This window comes from Talpa europaea (assembly GCF_964194135.1).
Source record: "Talpa europaea genome assembly, chromosome: 16".
In the NCBI taxonomy this organism is placed as follows: Eukaryota; Metazoa; Chordata; class Mammalia; order Eulipotyphla; family Talpidae; genus Talpa; species Talpa europaea.
The window spans coordinates 46978476-46996440 of NC_140084.1; the positions used below are offsets into that span (position 1 = coordinate 46978476).

The 17965-nt window shown below is 52.8% G+C and overlaps 1 protein-coding gene across 1 annotated transcript; it reads left to right on the forward strand.

The window, feature by feature from the left end:
- Positions 1-5939: 5939 nt before the first annotated feature.
- On the forward strand, positions 5940-15820 carry DHDH (dihydrodiol dehydrogenase; the record flags this gene model as incomplete). The annotated part of the gene is made up of 7 exons (XM_084257399.1): positions 5940-6043; positions 9523-9634; positions 10537-10700; positions 13250-13502; positions 14432-14556; positions 15336-15489; positions 15711-15820. Exons 1-7 carry the CDS (start codon positions 5954-5956, stop codon positions 15818-15820), a joined length of 1008 nt encoding a protein of 335 aa, XP_084113525.1. The 5' UTR covers positions 5940-5953.
- Positions 15821-17965: the final 2145 nt, after the last annotated feature.

Sequence of the window (17965 nt, forward strand, 5' to 3'; positions counted from 1 at the left end):
TCACTCAGGGACCCTAGCCTTCAGGGTTCCTGCTGAGGAGGCTGATGGAAGGAGCAGAGGTGTCATAATCAGCCTTCTGTGGGGGCCTCATGTCCCCTCTGGAGGTGGGGACCTGGGCAGCACTTCACACATTGCTGCCCACGCCCTACATCTGCCCGCCTCAGCCTCCCAGTCTGTGATCCCTTCTTTCTGTCCCCCTCCTGGGGACCTGCCTTCTCTCTGGTCCAGTGGGGTCTTCACTGGATCAGCCTATCACAGGGCCGCCCCCTCCCTCCCAAGAGGGTCTGTCTGTCCCAGACCTTCCTTTCTAGGTGGTTTAACCTCAGCTGCCCGGATGAGACCACTCCAGCCTCCTGCATCCCCTCAGCTGCTGGACTCCTGCCTGCTGCTCTGGGCCCAGCTGTTGGTTTATGGAACTGGGGTGCTCCTTTGAGAACTTTCTGTACCTTTTGTGGGACCAGTGATGCCTCAAAGATGGTGGCTTTCCGTGCACAGCTGGAGGCAGGGCAGCAGCGTCCTCCAAAGAGGTGATCGACACTGACACCGGGACCCCAGACGCCCTCCAACCCCTGGCCTCCAGCCAGCTCTGTTTTCACCTCCCTGACAGCTCCAGAAGGGTCCTGCAGCAGACGCTGTCACAGGATCAGGGCCTGGCCTGAGCCCCACGTGGGAGGCCTGGCAAGGTCAGCCCTGTCCTTACCTGGCCTTACCTTACACGGCGCCCTGTCCTGCTCTCTACTCTGATTCCACCCAAATACACTCTCTGGAACAAGTCCCTGCTGCTGTGTCTTTGTATATAACCTGCTCTCTATGACATCCCAGCCCCACTTGACCTATCAACGTCCCCATTCATTTTTTTTTTTAATTACAAGAGGAAATTATTTTAAAAATAAGGGAACATTGGCCTTTGAACAGGATGATAAACAGGTGTCTCCATTGGATGTGTTTTTCATTCAGATTTTTGAAGCACAAAGGACCTGAGCTGTGCGCTAGGAAGTTGGTACAGGGAGGAACCCATCCACGCCATAAGCAGCTTGAGAAAGTCCAGTCACTTCTGCTTAGCTCCGAGTTGCGAATATGCTTATGAAAAAGAGGCAAAGTTGTGCTTAGCGTTCAAGTTTATCTCCCTGAAGTCCCCCTACGATTTCTGTATTTGAAATAGAGGTAGGCCCCCGGCTGGTTGGTAGGTAAGACAGAAGCCAAGTCACTTGCCTGGGATTTGAACCCCGGGAGACCCGGAGCCAAAGTCTGCCCCCGAGCAATGTTCTTTCCGGAACTGAGTCTACGCTCCAAAGACTCTGAAGGAATGAGTTACTGAGTACATGTTGTGCTGTCTGCCCGGCACGCCGTCTGGCCTTCTCTCACATGGTTGACTTCCTACGTGACCTCAACTTCACTGGTCTTTCTCTAGCACTTGAACACGACCCTGCGACCCTGCTCGTCACCTCCTTCACGCCCCGTCACCTGTAGGGCGAGCTTTTTGGCCCAAATGGCCCAGCTGACCTCTCGATGCACCCCCTCCCTTGTGGGCTCCAGGCTGTCGCTACCAGAAGGAGCCAGTTACCTCTTCCGTGGAAGAGATCCTCTCTCCTTCCAGTTATGGAAAGCTCCCATCAAAATCTTGCAAGATGAAGTTTGACTACCTCCCTGTCTCCCCAGCCTTTGCTGGCCTGCAGTATAGACTAGGAGCCTCCCCTCCCCCAGGGCCCAGACGCCTAGCATTGCCCTCAGTACGGACTGCAGAGGGGCCCCGGGTCCACATGTCATTACTGCAACAAAATTATCACTGACTTAATGGCTTAAACCACGCATTTCTCATCGTACACTTCTGGAAGCCACACGTGCACAAAGGGTGTTGCTTGACTCAAATCAAGGTGTCTGCAGAACTGCGTCTTTCTGGAGGTTCTAGGGGAGAATCTGTGTCCTCATCTTTTCCAGCTTCTAGAAGTCACCTGCATCCCTTGGCTGGTGTCCCCTTCTGCCATCATCAAGCCACAATGTTGCATTTTCAAATCTCTTATTAATCTCTTTCAAATCTCTTGATCACTTCTGTGATCTGATCCACCTATCTCGTCTTGCAAAGACATTCGTAATGACACTGAGCCCAACAGCCCATCTCAAAAGCCTCAACTTAATCATGTTGGCAAAGACCCTTTTACTTTGGGCTCTGGTGACAAGATGGCGGATTCTGGGGGGAGGCAAGCGTTAGTAAGCCCATGACAGGCTGTGTCTGTTTACCCTACCAGAGGGCCAGGGGGCAACATGAGGTTCCACCAGCACATAGCCAAGTCCAGAGCAAAACTGTAGGCTGAGTGAATATTGAGTCAGAGCAGTGATGGGCACCACAAAAAGAGGCTGCCAAATTAGGTCTCTGTCCCTGCTGCTCCTTCTGAAAACCCTTCAGCCTCCCTTGCAAGCCCCCTGTGGAATGGAAGGGCTTTCTCCCCTGCCCGCATCCCCAGCCCCATCTTGCATCACACTCACCCACACCCTTTTTCAGTTCTCAGAACACAGCCCTCGCTCATGCTGTTCCCTCTGTCACTGTTCCTCGTACTACCTACCTCCTGCCCCACCCTAGACTGCTAACTGCATGAAGACCGAGAAGATGTAGCTCATTTCGGATGTGCCCCCAAGACTTGCAGGGATCAGGTACTCAACAAATACCTGTGTTCCTTTGAGAAGACTGGTATGATCTTGGAAGTTACTTCTGGGATTTCTGGCTTTGAACGGACTGGGACAGAGCCTTCCCCTCTCACCACGATTTTAGCTTTCTCCAAGGTCTCTAGATGATGTTGCCAACAAGTCCTGCAAAAAGCTGTCACCCAAATTCCTACCAGTTGGCATCCTGGCTCAGACTGGATTTGCCACAATCTGCCTTGTCTACTTGTAAGGAGAACAAAGGAGTGAGGAAGTGTGTGTCTTTCTTGGGGTACAGCCCCACAGTGTGGGAAGCTGAGCCCCAGTCAAGCAGCCCTTGCCAGAAGACATTGAAGAATGCCTTGTCTGTTTGCTGACCCCTTGCCTCTGAATTCCCTCTCTGCCCTCAGTTAATTCCCTGCCACGTGCTTAACCCCCGCGGGGTGCCTCCTGGGGACAGAGGGAGCTTGACCTGCTGAGCGAATTCCCGTCCTGGGTCAGTGCTTTCCTTAATTATGAACTAAATTAATACAGTGGAACAGTTCAGCAAGTGGACTCTGAGACCACTGCCGTTGGGTTTCAACCCCAGTACCTCACTTTCTAGATGTGTGACTCTGGCAAGGATTGTGACCCCTCCCCGTGCCTCAGTTTCCTCCCCTACAAAATGGGACCTATTTCAGAGGGTTATTGTGAGGGTGATATAATATTCAGGAAGACTTTTTTAAAAAAGATTTATTTATAAAGATCATTTAACTGGGGTACCCCAGTTCTTGTATGCATAAATAAGTAAATCTAAAGGAAAAAAGACCCACGTGAGAATTTGCCAGTTCATTTGTGCATTGCTCCACCATACCCTTTTTTGAGCATCACTGCCATCAATGTTCTGACATACATGTTTTCTTGGGCACAGATTGGAGAGCTCCTCAAGGGCATCTTTCTTCTGCCAGGATAGAACTTTCTGGATAATGAGATACACTCATTTTCTATTTCACTCAATCTTGCAAAAATGATTTCTCTGGGTGCACAAATGCACAAATAATCTCTAATCATTACTTTAAGTTCCATGATTGTTTAAGAAGTTGCCAGTATAATATAGAGAATTCCTTTGTTCCCTAAACACCTTTGCCCCAGTGAAAGTATCTTAGGTAACTGATGATATCTTAGGGAAATCTATACTCTGTCAAAGCCAGGAACTAATGTTGCTGTGGTCCTTAATCAGGCACAGACCTGACTCAGGTTTCACCAACACTTCCTCAGATTACACACACTTTAAAAACAGCGAGCATATCAGTCTATGAGATTTTATCAAATACAAAGACTTGAGTACCTGCTGCCATTCTCAGGATACAGAAGGGTTCCCTTCCCACAGAGAAACTCCTTCACATTACCCCTTAATCATGCTATCCTCCCCCAAGACCCTACTGTGGCCAACCCTCTATGATTTCTTCACTTCGAGAATGTTCTATCAATGAAATCATTCAATGTACAACTCTGAGACTAGCTTGTTTCACTCAGCATAATGCCTTAGAGATCCATCCGAGTTGTGCTCCATCAATTAACTATTCCCTCCTTATTACTGTTGAGAAACATTTCATGGTATTTATTATAATACCAGCTGGTTTATCCACTGGTTTGTTAGAGGACATTTAGGCTGTTGTGAGCTATGAGTGATCCAGACAATGCTGCCCTGAACATCTCTGTACAGATTTTTGTTTGTGAATCTAAGTTTTTGTCTCTCTAGGAGAACCATCCCAAGAGCATCCGTGTTTTAAATTCCCTTTTTTTTTCTCTCGCAGCCGACTGTGCTCTCAGTGCACACATTAATATTTTTATTCAGCAGGTTATATGGGCTTGGAGCCCGTGGGTCTCTAGATGAAACTTGGATCTAATGAAAAACTTTAAAGGGAAGGGAAATGGCCTAATTTGTTGCATGTGTAATTGATTAGACCTGGGTCAGTTCAATGACTTAGAGAATAATCATTTACTATATACTGGAGCTCAGTTAACTTTCTTATCCCTAAGATAGTGATAGGGGGTAGGAAGGGGGAGGAGATCCGGTGAGACGCTAAGCTGGTACAGTAGGAAATCTGCACACACATATTGCTTATGGCCTGTCTGCAATGAGTTAGTTTTCCAGCCCAGGGACAGTCTGGAGCAGTGTGATCTGCAGACCAGCCTCAGCACTCCAGGCCGAGCCTGAGGCCAGGTGTCCAGGAGGGCGATAAGGCACTCCAGGGGCTGGACATCACAGTCTCCTGGCAGCAGCGAAGCCTGCTCACTGCTGAACTCTCTTTGTTCAGCTCACTGTAAAATGGCAGCTGGAAATGAAATGTAAAGGTGGTTTCTTTAGGGTGTTAACCCTCCATCTTCCAGATTGCCGATGTCTGATTAAAGCGCACTTTATTTTTTATTTTTAAAAAGATTTATTTATTTATGCATACAAGAACTGGGGTACAGGCCAGAAGTGCAGGGGTGAGATTTACCAGAGACAGAGTGGGAAGCAGAACAGGCAGACTGACTGAAATACACTGCTGAGGGGAGCAGCGGGCGAGATGGGAGAGGTCTGCTGCACCATGTGGGTAGCTCCCTGGCTGGCCAGGATCAAATTTGTGCGGCAGAGGCTGCGGACAGCTTCATAGTGCCGTGCTTAACCCTGTGCACCACCAGGAGACCCTAAAGCGCATTTTAAATATTCAATTCCTGTCTGAGAAGACTCAGAGAGAGAAAGCCTTTGTCAAAGCAAGACAGCCAAGAAAAGGCCAGACACCTGGCCCCAGGCGCTCCTGAAGCAGGACAGCCTAGTCTCTGAAACTAGAGCCTCTGGAAGCTGCCAAATTTGCTGTTTGTTGCAGCGCGTAACCGGGGTCCTGGGCCAAAGCAGGAGTTCCATAAATAGAAATATTAGTGATGACTATTATCTTTGCTATTAAACTATTCCCTGCCCCGCGCCCCCCCCCCCCCAATCCCCAAGAGCGCGCGGCTTTCTGAGCAAAACAGTCGGGGAGGGGGGGAGACTGGACCCCAGGCACTAAATCGAGGAGCCGGCAAGCCCCGCCCCCGTGGCACGAGGTTGGCGATCTCGGGGCAGCCCGCCTCCCTAAGGCGGGGCCAACAGTGCGCCCGCCCAATGGGCAGGCGAGGATGACAGTCTTTCTCCGTCGCCTAGCGACAAGGGAGGCGTGTCGATCTTACAACCAATGAGAAGAGGGGGCAGGGGGCAGGGGCGGAGCAAGGTGCCACGCCCCCCGGCGGAAGCGTGCGCGGGTCTTTAATTCCCGCGGGGAGAAGCCGGGCCTCGGGACTCCGGGTTGCAGCCATGGCGCTTCGCTGGGGTGTCGTGGCTGTCGGCCTCATCTCCAGCGACTTCACGACCGTGCTGCGGATGCTGCCTCGCTCCGAGCATCAGGTCCGCCCTCCTCCGGAGCCCTGGGGAGGAGGAGACCCGAGGACCGGGCCTGGGTCCGCAGGAGGGGGCTGAGGGTCCGCAGGAGGCGGGTGAGGGTCCGCAGGAGGGGGCTGAGGGTCCGCAGGAGGGGGCTGAGGGTCCGCAGGAGGGTCTGAGGGTCCGCAGGAGGGGGCTGAGGGTCCGCAGGAGGGGGCTGAGGGTCCGCAGGAGGCGGGTGAGGGTCCGCAGGAGGGGGCTGAGGGTCCGCAGGAGGGGGCTGAGGGTCCGCAGGAGGGTCTGAGGGTCCGCAGGAGGGGGCTGAGGGTCCGCAGGAGGCGGGTGAGGGTCCGCAGGAGGGGGGCTGAGGGTCCGCAGGAGGGGGCTGAGGGTCCGCAGGAGGGTCTGAGGGTCCGCAGGAGGGGGCTGAGGGTCCGCAGGAGGGGGCTGAGGGTCCGCAGGAGGGGCTGAGGGTCCGCAGGAGGGTCTGAGGGTCCGCAGGAGGGGGCTGAGGGTCCGCAGGAGGGTCTGAGGGTCCGCAGGAGGGGGCTGAGGGTCCGCAGGAGGGTCTGAGGGTCCGCAGGAGGGGGCTGAGGGTCCGCAGGAGGGGGCTGAGGGTCCGCAGGAGGCGGGTGAGGGTCCGCAGGAGGGGGCTGAGGGTCCGCAGGAGGGGGCTGAGGGTCCGCAGGAGGGTCTGAGGGTCCGCAGGAGGGGGCTGAGGGTCCGCAGGAGGCGGGTGAGGGTCCGCAGGAGGGGGGCTGAGGGTCCGCAGGAGGGGGCTGAGGGTCCGCAGGAGGGTCTGAGGGTCCGCAGGAGGGGGCTGAGGGTCCGCAGGAGGCGGGTGAGGGTCCGCAGGAGGGGGGCTGAGGGTCCGCAGGAGGGGGCTGAGGGTCCGCAGGAGGGTCTGAGGGTCCGCAGGAGGGGGCTGAGGGTCCGCAGGAGGGGGCTGAGGGTCCGCAGGAGGGGGCTGAGGGTCCGCAGGAGGGGGCTGAGGGTCCGCAGGAGGCGGGTGAGGGTCCGCAGGAGGGGGTTGAGGGTCCGCAGGAGGGGGCTGAGGGTCCGCAGGAGGGTGTTGCGAGCCAGCCGCAGCAGTCTGGGTGTCAGGGGCTCCTGAAGGATGGGAAGGCGTGGGCGCAATTGCAGAGAATGATAAAGGAAGGGGAAGGGGGAAAGAGGAGACGCAAACACTCGGCCAGGGTCAGGGTGCAGGCACCGTCCTGCTGAGGGTCTGGGCAGTCCTTTATTGATACTGAGCAAATCGTGAGTGCACAAGCATGTGCATTAAGGTAGGACGATAACAGTCATCACATGTTTTTTCAAGAGCAGCCAAAGGTCTGTTTGCCAGCCTGCAGAGGTTATGACACTTACTGTTTTTTGTCTTAAAGAAGGCACAGTTGCTAAACAAATGTTTTCAAAGTAGTTATTTACTTTAAACAACCCAACAGTTATTATATTACCAGCAAAAAGCCTATGTGTCTGCAGCTAACATCTCCAAGTTTGCCATGGTGAACGATTAACTATGGGCTAGAGGGAAACAAAGGCAGAAGGTTACCTGGGGGAAGGGAGACAAAGAGATATTTTCTAACCTATAAAGTTTAGACTAGCATATAACCAAATGATTAAAGCAGAAAACAGAAGGCTATTATAAAGAAGTCATCATCTATAGTATATTGTTTTAATATTGGTTTGATATTAAGGAACCAAGGTCCTGGTGGGCGTTCATGTCAGGCAAGCTGCACTGACTCTTCCCTAGCCCCCAGCTCTCAGTAAAGGGAGGAAGTTTCCTAGTCTAACAAAAGATAGGTCCGCTACTTATCTGGTCAGCCTAGTTTCTGTATCGAGATTGCTGGTTGTTGTTTTATTTTTTTTTTTATTTTTTATTTTTTTTTAGATTTTTTTTTTTAATAGAGGCATGTTTTATTTATTTATTTGTTTGTTTGTTTGTTTTGTTTATACATGCACTGGGTACAGTCAGAAGCGCGGGAGGGTGAGAGAATTCACCAGAGCCAGAGCGGGGAGCAGAGCAGGCAGAAGGACCGAAGTACACTGCTGAGGGGAGCAGCGGGCGGCAGGAGAGGTCTGCGCACCATGCGGGACCCTCCTCCGGTGGCCGGGGAGCAGCCGGGGATCGAACCGGCGCCGCAGAGGCCGCGAGCAGCTTTGCAACCCAGCGCTCAACCGCTGCGCCACCGGGGAGGCCCGCTGGTTGTTGTTTTAAAGAACTACAAATAACTTCATCAGGGACAGGGTGGTTATAGCTTTTGGTTTTCGAAGTGTTTAGTATGTGACATATCAGGAGCTGTCACATTGACTATTTCCAAATGCATTATTGGTGCTGCCATGTTTATTAGCTTAACCAGTAACAAAATTGTTGACTATTCTCAAATGCATCCTCTAACAGCTACCATATCAATTGTTATATCCAGGGGAATTAGCCCTAAACAAACAGGAAAAATTTAGCAGGAGCTGGCTGGCTATGGGTCTTCTGGCTTAACAGGAATTTTCTTTAAGGACTTTGACCGAGAAATATTTACAGCCTTTTGTTCCCAGTTTTTTCACTTTGTTAATTTAAAGCCGAATGTTGAATTACCGCCTTTTGGCAGAGAACTACTAATTTTATAAAAAATGTAATATTTGTATCGTGCAGTGCCATTTGTCATCAAATTGGTTATTTAGTAATTGATCAAACACCATTTGCAGTTTTACTTTTAAATGCATATTTTAGCAATGGTAGAAACTAGCCATAAACAAATGAGGAGAACCTTGGAGTCAGCTCACGAGATTCCTGATTTTTCAGAAATCTGCCCCATGCCCGGACTTTTGTCAGACGACATGAGTAGCGTAGCGCGGCTCCCAATAGGAGGGGAGTCAGGGTCTGAAGGAGGCGGGGTGAGGGTCCGAAGGAGGGGGGCTGAGAGTCCGCAGGAGGAGGGTGAGGGTCTGCAGGAAGGGGGGCCTCGGGTCCGCAGGAGCGGGGGTGAGGGTCCGAAAGAGGGGAGTTAGGGTCTGAAGGAGGGGGGCTGAGGATCTGAAGGAGGAGGGGGTTGAGGGTCTGAAGGAGGGGAGTTAGGTTCCAAAGGAGGGGGGGTGAAGGGCCGAAGGAAGGGGAGTTAAGAGGCCGAAAGAGGGGGTTGAGGGCCCGAAGGAGGGGGAGTTAGAGGCCGAAGGTCGCGGACTTGAGTCCCCAAAGCTTAACAACCTCCTAACTCGTTGCTCACTGCCTTCTCTGTCCTGAAAACAGGAGTTGCGGGAGCTTCCGGCGGGTCTGGATCTGGGCTGCTGGGAAAAGAAGTCTCGATGTTGGGGACCTTAGTGATCGCTTGCCCTAAGTCTCCTTTCCCAGGGCCCGGTGTCCAGCCCCCGTCACCTCCTCTCCCGGGACCACATCTTCCTGTCTTGGGGTGATCTCTCTTCTCATCCCTGGACCTCCTCCATCACCTCCTCCATCCACCTGTCTCCCAAGGCTGCCCCAGGCCCTCAGTGTAACCCCGGTGTCCCTCCAGGTGGTGGCGGTAGCGGCCCGCGACCTGAGCCGGGCGAAGGCGTTTGCACGGAAGCACGACATCCCCAAGGCCTATGGCTCCTATGAGGAGCTGGCCAAGGACCCGAACGTGGGTGAGTGGTGAGTGGCGAGGGCCGCGGGGACGCTCCAGGGGCGCTGTCTTCGGGCTGCCCCACGAGAGCTGCAAGGCTCCGCGGGATGGGGGCAGACCCTTAGGAGTTTGGAAGAACCGCGGGTTGGGGGCCTCCCTGGTGGCGCAGCAGGTTGAGCGCAGCAGGTTGAGTACAGCAGGTTGAGCGCAGCAGGTTGTACGCAGCCTCTGCAGCGCAGGTTCGAGTCCCGGCCAGTCAGGGAGATACCCACATGGCGCGGTAGACCTCTCCTGGCACACCCACTGCTCCCCTCAGCAGTGTATTTCAGTCTGGCCTGTACCCCAGCTCTTGTATAAAAAAATAAATAAATCTTTAAAAAAAAAAAAAGGAACCGCGGGTTGGGAGGCAGAGCGAAACATGTGGTTGGGATTAATGAGCTGAGCTGTCTAAGGTGAGCTTGCAATTTAGCGGCCAGGCTCCCCGCTAAGGGCGAGGCTTGAATTTCTAAAGCAGCGGAAGGAGCCCGTTCAGGCTTCAGTGGGCCTTGTGGTCGGGCCTGGGGGGGCCTGCCTGGCCTGCATGGAGAGGCAGGACCATGCAGGTGGACCAGAACCAGGCTCTGGAGTGCGGGCTGCCGGGGTGGGTGTTTTGCTCCTCAGCTTGCCCATCCCAGTCTCATCTGCGAAATGGACAAAATCACAGCCTCTCCCTCTTGGTGGCCGTGGGAGGCGGAAATCATTTCATGTGATAGCTTCGCGGGGCCGGCAATAACCTGAAGAAACAGAGCAAGGGCAGAGAGTGGTTGGCTCCTAACTCGCGGGAGACCGTCGGGGGGGACCGGAGCTGGCCCGCTTCTTGGGGGACCCCAGTTCTTCAGTCGCCGGGGCGACGCCGCTGACCTCTTGCCGCCGTCCTCCTCTCAGAGGTGGTCTACGTCGGCACCCAGCACCCCCAGCACAAGGCCGCGGTGTTGCTGTGTCTGGCCGCGGGGAAGGCCGTCCTGTGCGAGAAGCCCCTGGGCGTGAACGCCGCCGAAGTGCGCGAAATGGTGGCCGAGGCGCGGTCCCGCGGCGTCTTCCTCATGGAGGTGAGGGCGACCGGGGCTTCCAGGAGCTTCCAGGAGCCAGTGCGGCGCTTCTGGCCATTACCAGCCGTGGCTGCCCGAGGACCGCGGAATGAATGGTGGTTGGCGAGTTTGCCTGGGCGAGCGGTGCCCTAGGCCGTGCCATCTGCTGGGGCAAAAGCCACTGCGCTTGGCCCTTCGCTAACGTGGCCGCCGGACAGCCGGGACAGGGAAAGTGGCACAGAATGGCAGTGGGCTTACTTTGGGTGGATTTCCAGGGATAGAGGTCAGAGGGACCCAGGAACCCCTAACAACCCCCAACATCAAGCAAAAGCCTTTATCAGACTTGGCTACTTTTGTTTTTTTTTTGTGTTGGTATTTTTTTTTTTTTTTTTTTTTTGTGGGACCCTCGCTGGTGGCCGGGGATCGAACTGGCGCTGCAGAGGCTGCGGGCAGCCTCGCAACCCAGCGCTCAACCGCTGCGCCACCAGGGAGGCCCTGACTTGGCTACTTTTGACATTTGATATTTTGCCAGTTGATTATAATGGTCGCCAGGGGCCTCCCCTGGTGGCGCAGGCGGTTGAGCCCAGTGCTGTGAAGCTGTCTGCAGCCTCTGCAGCGCTGGTTCGATCCCGGCCAGCTGGAGAATCCCACATGGCGCAGCAGACCTCTCCTGTCTCCCGGCTGCTCCCCTTAGCAGTGTATTTCACTCAGTCTGCCTGTTCTGCTCCCCGCTTTGTCTCTGGTGAATCCTCTCACCCTCCTGTGCATCTGGCCTGTACCCCGGTGGCGCAGTGGTTGAGTGCTGGGCTGCAAAGCTGCCCACAGCCTCTGCAGTGCCGGTTCGATCCCTGGCCATCGGCAAGGGTCCCACATGGTGCACAGACCTCTCCTGCCACGCCCGCTGCGCCCCTCAGCAGTGAATTTCATCAGTCTGCCTGTTCTGTTCCCCGCTCTGGCTCTGGTGAATTCTCTCACCCTCCCACACTTCTCACTGTACCCAGTGCTTGTATAAATAAATAAATAAATCTTTAAAAAAAAAAGTACCACCACAGACTGGGTGACTTACACAACAGAGACTTCTTTCCTACACTTCTAGAGGCCACGAGTTTGAGATCAGTGCGTAAGCAGGGTGACTTTTGAGGCCTCTGCATGGCTTATTGATGGCTGACTTCTCCCTGTGTTTTCACGTGGCCTTCCCCCTCTATATGCCTGTCTCCTAATTTCCTCTTCTAAGGAAACTATAATCTTACTGCATTAAGATCCACTCCAATACCTTGTTTTAACTTAATTATCTCTTTATTTTTTTTTTAAAGATTTATTTATTTATGCATACAAGAGCAGGGGTACAGGCCAGAGGTGCAGGGGATAAGAGGATTCACCAGAGACAGAGTGGGGAGCAGAACAGGCAGATTGACTGAAATACACTGCTGAGGGGAGCAGTAGGTGATTCAGGAGAAATCTGCTGCACCTTGTGGGTAGCTCCCTGGCCAGGGATTGATCTCGTGATGCAGAGGTTGTGGATAGCTTCACAGTGCCATGCTTAACCCCTTGTGCTACCTCTTTAAAATCCACATCTCGGGGGCCTCTGTGGTGACACAGGGGATAAGTCTCAGCACTATGAAGCTATTGGCAGCCACTGCAGCATGAGTTCAATCCCCCACCAAGGAGATCACTCACATGACACAGCAGCAGACCTTTCCTGTCTTGCCTGCTGCTCCCCTCAGCAGTGTATTTCAGTCAGTCCACCTGTTCTGCTCCCTGCTCTGTCTCTGGTGAATCCTCTCACCCCCCAACACCTCTGGCCTAAACCCCAGTTCTTCTATGCAAAATAAATAAAATAAAATTTTATTTTATTTATGGTAAGATAAATAAAGGAATGATTTTTTAATTATTACAATAATAATTCACAATAGAGGAATAATTTATAAAGAGGAAATACAATAAAGGAATAATTTTTTAAAAATCCCCATCTCCAAATACACTGGAGAATCTCAACATGGGGAATTTGGTAAGGATGCCAACTTACCATCACATTGGGAGACTAGGGCATTGATCCAGAGGCAAAGGAGAAGACTGAAGTTTGGGGCCATGAGAGTGGAGAGGGGGGCAGAGCAGAGAATCAGAGGCAGGAAGGTCATACCTTAGAGACTAGTGGACTGTGGAAAGAAGGGGGGGTCTTGGCCTCCCTGGTGGCACAGTGGGTTGAGCGCAGTGCTGTGAAGCTGTCCACAGCCTCTACAGTGAGGGTTCAATTCCTGGCCAGCCAGGGAGATACCCACATGGCCTGGCAGACCTCTCCTGTCACACCCACTGCTCCCCTCAGCAGTGTATTTCGATTATCTGCCTGTTCTGCTCCCTGCTGTCTCTGGTGAATCCTCTCACCCTCCCGCACCTCTGGCCTGTACCCCAGCTCTTGTATAAAAATAATTAAATATTTGAAAAAAAAAAGAAGGAGGTTCTTGTTTGGAGACTGTTGACCAACAGGTACCTCTCAAGATTGGGGGAAATGATTGCTTAACTCCTGGGCCCTCACCCATTCCTTCCCCTCCTCATCTCTCTCCCCTCTGCAGGCCATCTGGACCCGCTTCTTTCCTGCCCTAGAGACTCTGAGGTCTGTTCTGGCCCAGGGTACTCTGGGGGACCTTCGGGTGGCTCGGGCAGAATTTGGGAAGGACCTTACCCATGTACCCCGAGCTGTAGACTGGGCCCAGGCTGGCGGTGGCCTGCTGGACATCGGCATCTACTGCATCCAGTTCATCTCCATGGTCTTTGGTGGACAGAAGCCAGAGAAGATTACAGCTGTGGGAAGGCGCCATGAAACGGGTATGGTCTGTCCTGGAGTACCAATGGCCATGGAAGTGCTCCCTTCTTCCTGGGAGCACTAAGCTGGGAATAAGCCTCCTAGCCCATGAGGATCAGGTTAAACAGCTGCAGGGACTTTCCACATCACGTCCTGCTGGAGACAGCTCCAGTGAACAGGGTTGAGAGGGGAACCCCAAAGAACCTGGAAATACAGAACTGACAGACACAAAATAGAGTTTAAGAGAAGCGGAACCCAGGGGACACAAGGCTTCTTATCCCGAGCTCAAACATCCTGAGTGCCCGGTGCAACTCATTTTTATTGATACATACCGCTCCCCTCCCATCCTTGTTAGTTACTAGACAATAAATCACTCTCCTAGTATTTAGCCTGGTCTGGGTGCATGTTCACCGCCAAGGTTGTGCATTACCAGGTATAATCTACTCCCTTTCTACTCTGGCCTTTCTCTTGGGCTTCACTCTGCTAACACAAGAAAGGACATCGTGGTCTGGACACGGGCTGGTCTTCCAGCCGGTGTTGACCGGTCAGCCAGTCATAACCTTGTCAGTCTCCTTGTCCTGGCACTTCACGCCTTAGGGGTCTCCAACAACATACTATATAATTGTTTCATTTAAGTGTTTCATTCCAAGGCTTTCGTATGGTCACAGAGTTGTGTAACCATCACCATCATCAATGTAAAAATATTTTTGTTACTCTAAAAAAAAGATACACAAAAAATCCACTGTACATCCAACCCTCCCCTCCCAGCCCTGAGCCCTTGTGTGACTACTCATTTACTTCCTGGCTCCTTGGATCTGCCAAATCCTGGGCATTTGGGACAGACAGCATCCTGTGATGTGCTGCCTTTCACTCAGCTGTATCAAGTGAGGTCTCTTGCCCAAGGACCCACAGACCAGATTTGAGGCCAGACCTGTTCCCTGCCTTCTCCCAGGTGTGGACGACACAGTGACTGTGTTACTCCAGTACCCCGGAGGGGTCCACGGAAGCTTCACCTGCAGCATCACAGCTGAGCTCTCCAATACGGCCTATGTGAGCGGTACCAAGGGCTATGCCAAGGTAAGGCATGACCAGCCAAGCTGGGATGGGCCCAAATTCGGGAAGCGCAGCCCTAATAACAGGAGCTGCTAGCGCTGGAGATTCAGCCTTTCCCCACGTCATTGCTAAGGGCTCCATCTTCAGTCGCCAGGCCGTGTGGTGGGACTTGGACCTTCCCAAGGGTGGGCATGTGGTCTGTCAAAAATCCTTAGGCCTGAGGAGAAGCCAGTGTGAGAGAGCAGTGTGACCTTTGTGATTGCTTCTGGCACAGAATCTGGGCATAACCAAAGGTTGACTTCACTAGACTTCTGGGGCCCTGTTGCTAGAAAGAAATCCTATTCTGAGCTGAATCATTTGGAACCTACCCCAGACCTGTGTCCACTACTTCTCTGCATTTCCATTTGGTCTAGACATGGGTATGGGAATAACATAGGCTTCTGGAGCGATGGGACTTGAGGAGAAAAGATTCCTAGTGGCCAAGAAGGTGCTGGGTTGAGTCTCCTTGCAAAGATTCACATGGTAACTGTGTTACCCCAGTACCGTGGAGGGGTCCATGGAAGCTTCACCTGACAGGGGATAGACCGAGACTTCTCTACTAGGTCTAGGCCTCCACTAGGGCTTTGCCATCTGGGGTGACAGGCAGGCTTCTCCTGTGGCATCTGGACTGCCAAGGAACATACCCCCAGCAACCAGAAAGGGGGAGGGCATCAGCTCTTAACCACCAGGCATGAGGGGGTCCCTGTATATCACTCAGTAGCCCTACTGGTAGGGGCAGTAGGAACACCTGTTATCTGCCCCAGGTCCTGGACCCCTGCTGGTGCCCGACAGAGTTGGTGGTAAATGGAGAGCATAAGGAGTTTTCGCTGCCCCCAGCCCCAAACAAGGAGTTCAACTTTACAAATGGACCGGGCATGACTTACGAGGCGCAGCATGTCCGGGAGTGCCTGCGCAAAGGTAGGGATTTGGAATGTGGGGGACAGGAGTGGGAGGGCCCAAAGGCAAAGCCTCAGTAATGCACATAGCTGTTTAGAACTACAACTCCCAGGACCCCCTGGGGCATCCTTCTGCCTGAACCTTATATTATTGTTCCTCATGGGATTCTGGGAATTGTAGTTCTTTTTTGGGGGGCCCTCTGGGGGTTGAGTAGGAGTCACCCTAATGGCACTCTCCCCCAGGCCTGAAGGAAAGTCCGGTGATTCCTCTGGCGGAAAGTGAGCTCCTGGCTACCATCCTTGAGGAGGCAAGGAAGGCCATTGGGGTCACCTTCCCCCAAGACAAGCGCTGATGCATGTCCTGAATAAATAAAGACATAGTTTGCACAGAGATCTTGCCAGTCAGTGGTGGTTTGTTGGGAGCTGATGAGAGCCAACTATCAAAGGAGAATAAATTTGGTGGAAGGATGTGGGGAAGAAGATGAAGGTGGGGTCAGAGTCACATTTCTCACATGTTCGCAGAGGAAGCAACTGGGGAAGATCCGTGGCTTGCCTGTCACAACCTGTGTGACCTCAGCAGGGCCTGGAGCGTGGGTAGGAGGTGTCCCTAACCTCTCTCTCCCCCAGTTTCTCTCTGCCTTTGCCTCCTCAGTAAAGGAGACATACCAGCGCGACCCTCTTCTGATGAAGAATAAATGGGTGTGGTGTGTGAATACCTTCTAGCACACAGTAGCTTCTCAACAATTGTTAGGTGATGGCCCTCTGCTTTGAGGCGAGGTCTTCTCTGCATCGGCCTCCAGAAGCTCCAGATCTACAGTACAGTCATTTCAACAGCAAAGATGGGACGTGCCTTCACAAGAGTTCCAATGTAGGATAGTTACCGTCGGGGTCATCTGCCGCTCTCTTAGTGTGGTTGTGAAGTTGTTATAGGACAGGGAGAGGGGCAGCCCAAACCCCGCAAACCTGCCTATTCTAAATGGGTTCTGCCATCCGCCGCATCAACACAAAACATGAGACTTTAATGGGAAGGAACTTTAATAAAACTAGGAAACAATACAGGAAAGGCAAAGAGTCTAGTTTCTAAATGAAGCACCCAAAGTTACCCGTCCCCTCGTGGGTAAAAGTCCATCCATATGGGATCGGCCCAGAACAAGGCCCCAAAGCCTGCTACAAGTCTAGAGCATCTTCCAGTGGGGACCCACAGAAAAGGGTCACAAACAACCGGACAAGCCCGGAAGGAAAAGAGCAAAATCAACATCAAGATAAAAGCTGCCATGGTCACCTCCCCACAGGTCTCACCCACATCTGTGTCACCCAGTCCACGACCAAAAGACAAGCGCAGTTTCTTTACGTATCTCTAGGCTCCATGCGCCTCCTCCAGGTCTCCTGGCTCCATCCTGCTTCCTTCCTTCCTCAGTCTCTTCTCCAGCTTCTCCTCTTCCTGCTCAGCTCCACCCTCCCTTGGGAGGGGCAGGGAACCTCCCCCTTTCCTGGGGACCACCCTGTTACAAAGTCAGCCCCACTCAACTTGCAAGTAATTGAAGGGAGCTCTATGTAGGTGCGTGGCCAGCCAGTTAAAGTCAACTCTGCAAACTGAGGGTAAAGTTCTCATCAGCAGACTGGCAGACTTGAGACCACAAAGAGCCAGGTTTGGATTGAAGTCCAAAGGCAGGAAGAAAGTGAATGTTCCAGTTTGAACACAGTCAGGCAGAAAGACTTCTTACTTTGGGCGCCCCAGCGGCACAAGGGGTTAAGTCTCAGCACCGTGAAGCTATGGCCAGCCACTGCAACATGAGTTGGAACATGAGTTTGATCTTCAGCCTAGAAGCTGACCCACATGGTGCATCGCACTCCTGCTGCAGAGGCTGCGGGTTGCTTCATGGTGCGGTACTTAGCCCCTTGGGCCACCAGGGAGGCCCAGATGGGTTCATTTTTCACACCCCAAGGCAGATTGGGAAACCCGCAATTCTTCCTATTGTCCTTCACCCAAAACCTTCCTAGGTCAGCCTTCAGGGCCCTTTGTCTCTGGGAATCTTAGCTGATCTCCTCAACATCACTTAATTCCCCCTTTCACGGCCCTTTCTCTGTTTACAAAGGTTCTTCCTCTTCCAGCTTGGTAATTAATTTCTATTTTTTTTTAAAAAAGATTCATTTTATTGATTCATTTAAAGATTCATTATTTATGCATACAAGAACTGGGATGTAAGCCAGAGATGTGGGGGGGTGGTGAGAGGATTCACCAGAGACAAAGTGGGGAGCAGAACAGGCAGATGTAGTGAAATCCACTGCTGAGGGGAGCAGCGGGGAGACAGGAGAGGTCTGCTGCGCCATGTGGGTCAGCTCCCTGGCCAGGGATCAAACTTGTGCAGCAGTGGCTGGTGATGGCTTGATTGTGCTGAGACTTTAACCCCTGCCCCACCAGGGAGACCCTGAACAGATTTTAAAATATGTGTGCACTCAAACAATCACCACACAGATCAAGCACAGTTGGGACAACC